Source organism: Amyelois transitella, chromosome 2 (assembly GCF_032362555.1).
Source record: "Amyelois transitella isolate CPQ chromosome 2, ilAmyTran1.1, whole genome shotgun sequence".
Classification (NCBI taxonomy): Eukaryota; Metazoa; Arthropoda; class Insecta; order Lepidoptera; family Pyralidae; genus Amyelois; species Amyelois transitella.
This window is the reverse complement of record NC_083505.1, coordinates 4,847,708-4,860,182: the sequence shown is the minus strand read 5'-3', so window position 1 is coordinate 4,860,182 and position 12,475 is coordinate 4,847,708. Positions and strand designations below refer to the sequence as shown.

Genomic DNA, 12,475 nt, shown 5'->3' with positions numbered 1-12,475 from the left:
GCTACCTAAGGCGAAAGGAACGCTAATACAGTTCGTTATTACAGAGTTGTATAAGAAATAGAATAATTTTATAACATTGCTTAGGTAGAAATTCATGACAGAGGTTAAAGTTGAGAAGTAATAATTCATTTACTCTAGGACTTTTAGTATATTCAAATTATTTATTGAGATAATTTATCAAGTTTCGAACAAAAATGTTTATCTTGTGTAAGTTTATTGTATCCTTGTAGGTATAATATCACATTAATTTCCTATGCACGTGTTTAATTCCAAAATGCGCATTCAGAAATGTAAAAAAAACTCGATTGAATCAAATCACAAAAGGTCACCTATTGTTTACTTTTCCGCCGTTCTAAACAAAGCAGTTTTAATTGCTGGGGATGAGAACTCTCATATTAATTACCCTCTAAATGAGCGATGCATTTCGTCGGCTTTATTTTAAACGGAAAGGGTTCACAACTATTGTTTTTCGGCTATAAATCTAATGTATTGCGTAATTATAACGTTTAATATGTGACAGTTGTATTGTGTTAATGTAAATGTAGCTGAAGAGGGGTGGGAACGAGCGCCGGCGCAATATGCCGGAGCTACGGGACGCCACTTCACTTGGCATGGTTGGCGTCCGGTTTATTAGTTTGGTTTACAACACTTAAAGAGATTTAAAAACAATCAAAGTTGGAATTAGTTATTGAGATTTGATTATCATGGAAAATATAAAGAGACAGTACACATCATCGTAATGTAGGTAGGTAATCGCAAGCTAACATTGTGAATAACAAACGTCATTCGATAAACATTAGCAAGATACATACAATTTTGCATATCTTAGTAATATAGGATGAAGGAAACAAGACCAAGAATCTGATATTGATTTAGGTTTTATATGATGCATTTAAAATTTCGACTTTTAAAAATTGTCTTTTTAAATCTTGCTGGTGATAATTCCAGTTATATCCTCTCAGAAACCCGGAGAGCGCTATTTGACTATGATCCTGCATAAATTAGATCAGCTTAAAATTATGTTCATCGATAATTCCGCGATACAACATTCACCAAGATCTAAAGACATATTTTCAATAGGAATAGTTTCCAATATTCCCCTATTAGATCGCCATTATATAGTTTATAAGTGCATTGATACTGTAGACGTGTTTCATTGTTTGAGGCACAATGTGTAAGTAGCCACTCCAATGTGAGAAACTGTGGCCATTACGCTGAAATGTGGGAATGAGGGTCTGATATGAGTTACGGTTTCATTGCAAATACTATTGTAATTTACTTTAAGAACAATAAACAAAAGACGACGACATTTGTGAACCAAGCTTACAATCAGAACTTTACTTTTGTACAAATAGAATCTGTCTCCTACTAAATTAAGTCTTTTCCTTCACTTACGGTAATATGAGGGCAGAAAACTAGTAATATCATGTAATAATATACATAGATAAAGTCACATCTATGTATGTCCCTTGCGGGGTTATTCAGAACCAATTATCTCAAACACAATGAAAGGCTACGTTCAGCTGTATGGCTTCATGATGGAAATCCTGTATAGTGTTTTTTATTAATTTTGACTTTATTTACCCCATTTTTTCATTAATTGGGTAAATAATGATTCCAGTGAATATTTTACAAATTTTCAAATCCAATAAAAATTAAGATGTAGTTACATAACTTTGTCGCTAATAGTAAAATCAACTATTACAGACCGACTCGATAACATCGCAACTTACAAAACCGGTAACAAATTGCCGACTTTTAATAGCACATATCTGAATTCAATAACAAAGTATTAGAATAATGTTTGAGCAGTCAATTAGGCGGCAACGTATCGTCCATCGAGATAGTAGGATGGTGGTCCATTGTGGCAAGGCACCCTGCGGTTCCTGGTGGCACCCACTCGCCAAATACAATGCCCTCCGTTGCATTTCCTATTTTTATAACTGTTGCTTTTAATATCGCTCCGCTGACCGTTCAAGAGGTCTGATATTGTGGGAAGCTACAAAAACAAGGAGAATATAGCTGCAATGCAACCTTTTAAACATGAATAACAAATTTATATTTCTTGTGTAACGATCATTCATGTTGCATGATATCGTATAGAAAAAATCCAACATCTTCTCATTTGTGCAGTATGAGAAACATTGGCAGGATATTTTTATTCTAAACATCAATAAAATAGAAACCGTCAATAGGCCACCATAACACCAAAATCCGAGTTATTAAACAGTAAATCAAGTAGCAACAAAACGGTAGTCGTTATCTAGATGGTATCAGGCGGTGCGATGGCGATAAAAAATAATAGCGAATAACCCGCAGCGGTCGTAAGAATCGGCGGTCTACCTTCACACCATCGTCAAAGAGTTGGTTCGCTCGCGATCTCTGCAGAAGATAAGTGTTCGGTTCTCACCTCCCCGCGGTCTGAATCGCGAAAGGGTTCGAATAATTGCAACAATCAATTTGAAGGAGCCATCGAACAATTTGTATGGTATTTGTGCGGGTTGTCACCCGTTGATAGGATCGCGCACCTCGGGGTGCCCAGCGATGGGATTGGGAACTCATTTCAATGGCCGCTTTCTCACACCTCAAGTTTTTTGAAGTTTGCATGCCAAGTGTAGTACCTAATAGTGGGGTTTGCAAAAACAAGTTGGTGTTGAACTAAACAGTGCATTAAAATTATGTTAAGCCAAAAATGTATTTAAAAAATTCCAAGATTAGGTTTTAAAGTAAGTAATTTAACAAATTAAATCATTTAATTACGTAAGTTATCCAAAAAACATTACAATAAAAGAAAATTAATAAACGTGAGCACGTTTAGAAAATAAAACATTTAATAGCGAGGTTGAAGCTCTAAATCAGATTCCTCATAAACTTAACAAAGTCAAAGTGGTGGTTTACCAAGAATTCGTTAGCTAACCATAACTTACACGAAAGTCCATAATAAGACATAAACATCACCTCGTTGCAATATGTCACCGTAACAATGGCCTGCGGTAACGGTCCGCATCATTTGTCTGTAACCCCGTAATTTATGGTCTCCGAAGAAAGAGGACAAAAACGGGGCTGCTGTTAAATATTTGCCTTGAGACAAGAGGGGGCGATAATTCGAGGCTATTATGACGTCATTTCACGCCCTTTGTGAGGTCGTCACGGCGTGTCATCTGCTCCCGAGACGCCTGCCCCACTATCTCCGATTAAATCTATTGTGTCATTTTTTATCTGCGCGCGAGTCGTATCGGATGCGCCACCGGCGATGATGTTGTCCCGTTCGCTTGTTCGACTTCGCATAAAAACCTTCAAGGAGCTGTCCCATTGTCTCGTGGCCCTTTTACGAGCTCCGTTTTGTGACGCTGTTATTGTTTGCGGTTGATAAACATCTCGCCAGTAGGTAGGTAGGGATCATCATCACTTGCCGGTGGCTTACATTAATAGAACTCCATCGGCTCTGTTGTCTGTCAATTGTTTGTTTGCTAAGGTTGTTTGTACTAATACTTTTTACAGAATGGACGTAATGAATAAGGATTTGTTGGCTTTGACGAGGGACTTAGCATTGAATCCAATAACGGTGTTTAGACAAGATGCGAAACTGGTGGCAGCCATTAATAAGCTTTTTTGCGGCAATCATAATGCGGAAAATATGGTTGATGAGAAAGTTAAGCTCCCTGAGAGAAAACTGAACTTTGGTGAAGTTCAAGAGCTTTTAAAACAGTCAGGTATTCTACTTAATTTTTCCGATTATGCTTAAATTTAGTAACGTAAACTTCTGCGCTTAATGAAATCCGTTAACTTAAATTACTTCAGATGTCAACATGTATTCATTCGTATAGATACTTATATAAAATATGCAAACGTGTCAAACTTTTCAATAAACTTAATTTCATTCGTTTACAGTCTCCGAGAAACCATGTCAGTCACCAAAATTGCTTGAAAAGACGAGTGAAACTAGGAGAACTCTTTTGCAAAAAATCGAAAACATTCTTCATGAAATTAACACAAGCGCAGATCATGGAGATACTCCAACGTTGGTGTTAAGAAATCAAAGGCTTTGGAGCAATTGCATCTACGATCTAGATAGGTAGGTAGTAAGAGAAATTTTAAAGGGTTTGATGAGGTCAGTGCATTGCGCGAAATTTGTTATTAACCTCCTTTACTTATGTATGTATGTTTGTACGCGATTATCTCGCGTTCTGCTGAACCGATTTTTTCTTAGCATTTTTCATACTACAGCTACCGGTAATGGCAAATTGCATTTTAACATTACCAAGACAATTCGCACTACGTGAGATACGTTTTGTAACAGTGTTTACAGAAGCATGCCTGGCCTGACCATGTCGAGAGAGCAATAATTTTTTTGGTAACAAATGCTGAGAAAATACAAATTTCAAATTCAATTTAAATTTGAATTCATTTATTGCATATCATTTTGTAAATTTAAATGAATGATTATTCAAGCCTTTACTCAATTTGAAGATAAATTTGTTTCAGAGTAACGTTAAAGTCCTTTAATGATGCCAAAAAAACAACAATATCTTATTCGAGTAATGAAGATAAGACAAGATTTAACATAATTGTTTTCGTACTGACAAAAGTTCACGAGCTGCTTTCGAAGAATTTGACCGTCACAAGAAGGTACCTACTATCTTTATAATATGGCTCATTTTTAATCGTAACACATTCGTGTTACGTGTTACAAGATCGTTCTCCTAGATATGTGATTCTGCTGGGTGTAGACATTCATCTGGCATTAGTTATGGGTACATCCTCATTTCTCTGTAGCCCTATAACCAAAGTATAGGACAGACTAGGGTGCGCCTGTGACGAGTTTCAGTCAGTCAGGTTTTCTCACAGCATTCCTTATGTGTTTATAACTGATGTTTAAAAATCAAATCTAGATTTATAAAAGTTCATTGCGATTTATTTGGTTCACTAATACGGCCCAGGCGTTTGCTGCATTTACCGTTGATTTTCATAAAGTAACGTACACCAATTTAGTAATAGAAAATTTTTAGGGAGCTTTTCTACCAAAATGTTATAAGATTTCGCAATCAAAGCAATCTAGACCTGGCCGTGCGAGACGTGTGCTGCTTACTGGAAACGCCTCCTTGGACTCTGGGCATTGTGGCTACAGCCAAGGGGCTGATAGCAGGCCCTCTTACGATAGTTCAAAGGAATGGCAGTGTTGTCGATTGTATGGCTGCTGGTGGTGAGTTATACTCGTACATATATATATAAAATCACGCCTTTTTTCCCGGAGGAATAGGCAGAGACGACATCTTTTCACTTACCACGATCTCTGCATACTTCTTTCGCTTCATCCATATTCATATCTCTCTTCATGCAAGCTCGGCGGTTTCGTGTACTCTAAACCTGACCTTTTGCCAGGACGTTCTTTATTAGATTAAGGTACGTTCGTCTAGGCCTTTCCATCCACACTGTCCTTGTAACCTAGTCGACCTGCTTTCATTCATCCTCTTCACGTATAATAACTTTACGATTTCCTTCTTTTACTCGCTTTAACATTCATTTATAGTATTTTAGTGGGTGACGTAGTTTTTATTTTTATTCATGTTAAAAATAGGTTTTAATAATTAACTAAACCTCTGAAATTACTCATGTTATTTGATTATTATCACGTATATTTCAAAACAAATATTTTATAGGTACACTCATACCACAAGATATAGACGGCATTAAGGAACTAAAATCAACTGCAAAATATATTCTGGTAGTAGAAAAGGATGCTGTGTTTCAGAAGTTGCTAGACGAAGGTGCTCTTGTAAGATTGGGGCCAGTCATTATAATAACGGTAGGTAGTTGTAAAGAATTTAGCTAAAAAGTATTATTAAAGAAAATAAGTATCGAGACTATCTCATAAATGTAAATACTATAAAGGTAACTCAACTGTAGAGAAATAAAATGTGAAAGATAGTTGTTGCATCATCATTTTAGTTGATCAATCAGCAAATCCATTGTTTAATGTTGTCAACATACACATACATGCATATCATCACATCTATACCTACATATCATCACACCTATACCTACATATCATCACATCACATATACATATCTAGCCAACAGTCTTGAAAAGACTGAAAGCTAAGCCACGTTCTGGTGTATGACAAAAATAATGGATTAAAGATGCAAATACTAACAGGTTGCTAGCCCGCCTAAAAGAGAAATCCCAAGCTCTTAAGCCTATCCCGTGGTCGCCTTATACGACATCCCTGGTAAAGAGATGGAGTGGTCCTATTCTAAAGCGCCGGGAACTACACGGCAATATTTTAATTATTTTAATTTCTCCGGTACAGGGCAAGGGCTATCCCGATGTATGCACCCGCCAGCTGCTATGCCGTTTGTGTCAAGAGCTCCAACTGAAGGCTCTAGCCCTTGTGGACGCAGACCCACACGGATTTGAAATCTTTCTTACCTACAAATACGGATCTTTGGTGAGTTATTATTGTGTTAATACTTTATTGGTTACTACATATGTGTGTAAAATTAAGTATCTTTATAAACGGAGAAGATACATTTACAATTAGTCGGAAGATGGACCCCAGGCCCCGAAACACTTCTGTGGAGAGTACAAATGGAAACACGCAGAGATGAGAGTGGGGAGATAAATTTACAATTAATAAATTTACTGTAACTTATTATATTTTTTACACATACTACTCTGTCAAGAAAGTAGCAGGAAAAGATCAATAATACACAAACTGTTTGTTATTCATCCAAATTTATTTTATCACCTTCAAAATATGCTCCTTTAGAAACGATACACTTACGCCAACGAATAATCCAATCATCAAAACATTTTTTAAACGCTGTTTCCGGAATTGAGGTCAGTTCTCGCCGCGAATTCTCTTTTATGTCTTCTACCGATTGAAAACGGGTGCCACGAAGTGGTAATTTGAGTTTAGGAAAAAGAAAAAAGTCGGCTGGAGCCATATCTGGTGAATATGGTGGTTGCTCGATGGTATTTGTTGAGTGTTTGGTTAAAAATTCGTTCACAATGTAGGCCTTGTGCGAAGGTGCATTATCATGGTGCAAAATCCAAGAATTTTCTTTCCACAAATCTGGCCTTTTTCGTCGGATTTGCTTTCTTAAACGCCGCATAACACTCAAATAATATTCCTTATTTACCGTTTGACCTTCCGGCAAGAATTCCGAGTGCACAACACCGCGATAGTCAAAGAAAACAGTCAACATGACTTTGACTTTTGAACGACTTTGGCGTGGTTTTTTCGGTTTCGGTTCAGTTGGAAGGCGCCACTCCGAAGCTTGTTGACTAGTTTGCATGTCAAACTCGTAAACCCACGTCTCGTCACCAGTAACAATGCGTTTCATGAATGTTGGGTCGGAATTGACTCGTTCTAGCATGTCCTCAGCGACTCTCATGCGATTGAGTTTTTGAAAAAAATTCAGGTCTTTTGGGACTAGCCAAGCGGCAACATGTTTCATACCCAAATTATTAGTTAAAATGGTACGGATCGACTCGTGAGATACAGAAAGTTCGGTGGCTATCTCTCTCAAAGTTGAATGAGGATTTTCAGTCACTATTTCCTTCACTTTTGCGATGTTAACTTCAGTTGCAGACGTTGATGGCCTACCAGAGCGAGGCAAATCTTCCATCACATCTCGACCGCTTTTGAACGCTTTGTACCACTCATAAGCACGAGTGTTTGATAAAGTCGATTCACCGTAAGCCTTCTGTAACATTTTCAGTGACTCCGAACACGATATTCCATTGGCAATGCAAAATTTAAGACAAACTCTTTGTTCGATGTTTTTATCCATTATGAAATTAGCAATACACACTAGATATGATATAACTAAAAATAGCACTGTATTTAATGTAAACAACAGATGCAACTCAAACTCCGCGCCAAAATGGAAAACAGTTGTGCCAATCTAACAACAACAAAAAACACAAAAATTTGAATTTGGAACCATAAATAAATAATCCATTCCCGATACTTTTCTGACTGAATGTATATAAAAGTAAATTTTATTTAAATGCAAAAAGCTACAAACACATCTACATAACATACCTACCTATCACAAGAGTTAATAATTGCAATAGGTCGTAGTAAGCTAGGGCCATGATAACACAGTACAGGAAACTTGCTGAGTATTTGAGATGAGTATTGAGATGAACAAAACGATACTGTCCCATCAAAATACACTGCTTTATGATCACTATCACTATACTTACGTATATATAGGTATTTTCCGTACCTTAAGATCCACATTCGTTGTTAAAATCGCGATATAAAAAAAAATTCTGGGTGCATTTTCAACAATGAGCTAATCTCTGACTCCTCTTATTTTATCTCTTCAGGCACAATCTCACTTATCCTCGTCTCTAGCGTGTACCTCGTTGTTGCTTCTTGGTGCTCGCCAACACGACGTCATGACCCTGGCTCCAAGTGAGGCTCGTCTGAGGATGACCGACCTAGACAAGAAAAAGCTGGCTGCATTGTTAAGGAGACCCTATTTGGCAAATGATATAGGTAAAGGTCTTAAAGATCTTGGTGATTTGAATTTTTTTAATCTTCAATTCAAGCATCTCAATTTGCTGCAACTAAAGACAATGAAAATGAGTAGGTAAGTAGATCTCTTTTAGACCACAGTCCACACCATCTCACTATCTTGAGATTTTTCAGAAAACAACTTACAAATTATTTGTCTTATTTTGATAATCAAGCAATTATTAATCAGGCATTCAAGTAACTCTTCACATTCTTCTTTTCTCTTCAATTCTGCTATCTCTTTCTGAGCTTTGTTTGTTGTGCTCGGGCCTTTAGTTATAAAAGCAAGTGATTATAAACTTAACATTTTTCTAGGATACCGTATCAAGTTAGAACTTAGCTCGATGCTCTCAAGCGGTATAAAAGCGGAAATAGAGGCGATGGCACCCACTGCTGCCGCATTGTGTGATGCTTATTTACCCTCTAAAATTGTACAGGCAGACTATTTAGGTTGAATAAATTGTTAATACATATCCCTTTACCCATCTTTTATTTTCGTTTGTTTATTATGTTAGAAATTTCAAATTAAATCTCTAGGTTTCATCTCAACTCTCAATAAGTGACCTGCAAGGCCTTATTTTCATACAACCCTAGTGTCACTTTCTTTCGTAAGTACCTATTGTTTTGCTTATGTTTCATAAGTATTAAATTGAATTTTGCAATTTTTCCAGGTGCTATTAGTGACTCAATGAAACGTTCATATTGTTTAAAAATTGTATTGCAAAAACCAAATATAACTTTAATTTAAATTATTTTTCTATTTGTATGAAAATTTATTCCTCCGACCTTCGATCAACTATAACGTCAATGCCTCCGACACGATTTGTCTCAATATTACAGATACTAGCGACATCTAGATATAGTTTGCAATTACAAATTACACGTTTCGTAACGCATTATGGGGGATTGGGGGCACATGCTTTGTATTTTTGAATCGTCCCTTAGTTTAACGCGGGGTGGCGTGTTGCGTGATGCTAGTAGTGCCATCTATTGGTATTGATTTTAAAATTACAGTAGTTTTTTCTTTACTAGAGAGATTCTTGCGACTTTGACCATAATCCTGGATTAGGTAAGATAGGTTTTTATATGGATCAACTTTTATTTAATCTCCGCCTTTTCACTTAGTCGCCTTTTACAACATTCATGGGAAAGAGATGGAGTCTGGCAATTCTTGATGAAGTACTCAAAATTGATACCTATGATCCCCAATTATTTGGTATTTAATAAAATTACTGAATTTAAATTTTAAGATATATATTTTTCGGATACAATGAACTTCTTTCGTGTTGTATTTAAGCTGAGGTCATAATATATGTAATTGATGAAATAGAGTTATTTCGTCTTTGATATTATCGTCACACTGACTGCGGTTGACTGTGTCTGGTAGGTACATTGAATTGTCTAAAATGTCAAATTTTTGGCTTTGATACACTTCCACATTTATTTTCTATTTCAACATGCTTCGAGATCCCTAAATCATCTAGTATAAATCTAATGAACATGGAAAGTTCCAGTGAAAAGAAGAATATCATTAAAGCAAGGTCGTATGCCATTCCGCCTCTACCGCAAAATAAAGTAAAAAATGAGTCAGTGAAACGGAAATCGTTTTTCGTAAACGATGCTGTAAAATCATTAGATTTGGCTTTAGGGCGATTGAAAAAGAGTAAATTGCAGGATGGGGACGCATCAGGGACGAAGGTAGATCCGGCGACTTCAAACAGGAACATGTTCATAGATGCTTGTCCCAGTGGTTTCAACAGCGCACATAGGAATGATAACATATCATTAATGTCGATGAACTTCTCCCATTATGAATTGATGAGGAATCTATCGCGGACCAACTGCAACTCGGACGGCGCCTACAGCGGTAGCACATGCAATGCGAGCGCCAGCCCTACTGACATGAGGCTCAAAGACGAACACTTAGAAAGGTACTTCCGCAGTGCAGAATTGTGGAACACCAGCTTCAGAGACGTCCATCCTCGAGTTCATTTCGAGTTACCTGATAAATAATGAAGGATTGAAAGAATTTGAAGATCAGTGAGTCCTCTTTTGAAATAAACAGTATTCTTATCAAATAAAACTTCGCGATGAACGATTACGTAAATGTCAAAATTTTATTTATTCAAAGAAACTTTACAATAATAACAGAATAATCTCAGAATTTACAAATGAAACATACCAATCTATACAACACTGTAACTCTTAAACGAGATAAGATTTAACACTGATTAACAATAGGTAACGTAGAATTTAGATGCATTTTCTAGGACCATCAAACGACATGACACTGAATATAGTAACGGCAATATTCCAGCCCGCGTTAGGCAAAATTTCTTTAAGTGTATGTTATAACTTTTTAAAATAGCCTGTTATTATATTCAGTGTTCACGTCTTCAATCTAACCGCTAAGGGAGCCATCCACGGCACTCTAATAGTTACGAAGGCGGACACTACTCTGCAGCTCAACTGTACTCGAACAAGTTGTAAAATGATATTCAGTTATACCGGTGAAGTCGTGGCTATTGCAGTATTCCATAACTATTTTAATTGATGATCTAGACGCATTTACAAGATGATATTATCACTTTATTGCAAAATAGTCAAGTCGAGTACAGATTAGCACGATTTGCAGGGGATCCTAAGAACACAGCTTTACTGATTCACATTTATACCACATCCATTGAATCTGGCCAAACTAGGACGAAATCTAAACTTATTTATTAGAGATTTCGGAGGACATAAACAAATTAAATGTAATATAGCTGAAGTTGAAATATATGAAATAATTGACATAGTTCATCACATAGTTCCTACTTTCCTGCGTCAAGAATAAGATAACCATTCTGGAAGACTTGCGTCTCTTCGTATCGAATGGAGTGAAGGGAATGCACGTGCAAATAAAAGATAGTTAATTTAGTGCTAAAATTCTAACAACAACCGTTGTTTAAGTTAATTTTGTTCTATAAAAATCTTCTAAACACGAATCCATTTGGTGTTATCCGCAGAAAATTTCTTATCAACTTGGTAGAAGTAAGACTTAAAATATTTTTTCTAGTTAAAAACTAGCATCTGCTTTGCATATTTTTTTTATTAACCAGTCGGCAAAGGCTTACCATTTTACGAGGTGAATTTAATATATTTTGTTATTGTTTCTTGGCTTTTCACGGGTAAGCCTGAGCTTGCTAGCTTTGAGTACTTTACAACCAGCTAGCAATCGTCTGATGTTTAGTATAACTATAGAACATCCGCTAAAGAAATCAATACATACAACATGATGTAAAATTTAAAGCACCCGGTTTCCGAACTCTCTCGTATTTTTAACTAACTATAAAATCTCATATGTTGTGTGATGTACACATAGCCCGTAATATATTGTCTATGTTTGTTTTATAACTTATGGAGAACAAAGCAATATCTTTATTTTCATAATGGAAGAATTTAAAATATCTAAATTAACATTAATCTTATAATAATTAGTTTTTTTTTATAATTACAACGAATTCGATTTTACTAGGCCCTACATAATATCAGATGGATATTAAATATATGTAATCCAATATTGTTAAAATTATGCAATAGAAGAATCACAGCATCCTTAAGACCATAACGGCAATCGAAATTAATTTCATCGACGTATCGTAGGTATTTAATAATACAATGATTGTAAAATTTAGACCAAATTGGCAGTCTTCACAAACATGGAATGTACGATATGCGTCTATGCAGGTATCCGATAACACTTAACAAATTTCGGCAAATGTTTATCTATACAACAACAATAATTTATCTACTATGTCACAGTTACGGTGAAATTAACAACAATGGTAAATCCTTCAAAGTATTATGGCCATATCGTCATCCACGTTTATTATTACAGTCAACAAAGCAATAGTAACGATTTTCTGTAAATATTGGATAAATGGAAAAGAATATGACTGATG

The 12,475-nt window shown here is 36.1% G+C and overlaps 2 protein-coding genes across 2 annotated transcripts; both read left to right on the top strand.

Moving 5' to 3' along the window:
- The first annotated feature begins 3,502 nt into the window (after positions 1-3,502).
- LOC106142995 (meiotic recombination protein SPO11) lies at positions 3,503-8,986 on the top strand. The gene is made up of 8 exons (XM_013344955.2): positions 3,503-3,713; positions 3,892-4,075; positions 4,486-4,629; positions 5,010-5,203; positions 5,661-5,806; positions 6,312-6,449; positions 8,342-8,513; positions 8,847-8,986. The coding sequence occupies exons 1-8, from the start codon at positions 3,503-3,505 to the stop codon at positions 8,984-8,986; spliced, it is 1,329 nt and encodes a 442-aa protein (XP_013200409.2).
- Positions 8,987-10,031: 1,045 nt separating this feature from the next.
- LOC132903269 (uncharacterized) lies at positions 10,032-10,544 on the top strand. Its single transcript, XM_060951105.1, has one exon. It carries the CDS (start codon positions 10,032-10,034, stop codon positions 10,542-10,544), a length of 513 nt encoding a protein of 170 aa, XP_060807088.1.
- Positions 10,545-12,475: the final 1,931 nt, after the last annotated feature.

Bases quoted from the DNA above. Each gene is read 5' to 3' on its own strand.
- LOC106142995 (XM_013344955.2), top strand. From the start codon at position 3,503: ATGGACGTAATGAATAAGGATTTGTTGGCTTTGACGAGGGACTTAGCA. The intron at 4,076-4,485 runs GTAGGTAGTAAG...AATTTGTTTCAG, and splicing joins TGCATCTACGATCTAGATAG to AGTAACGTTAAAGTCCTTTA. The intron at 4,630-5,009 runs GTACCTACTATC...GAAAATTTTTAG, and splicing joins AATTTGACCGTCACAAGAAG to GGAGCTTTTCTACCAAAATG.
- LOC132903269 (XM_060951105.1), top strand. From the start codon at position 10,032: ATGGAAAGTTCCAGTGAAAAGAAGAATATCATTAAAGCAAGGTCGTAT.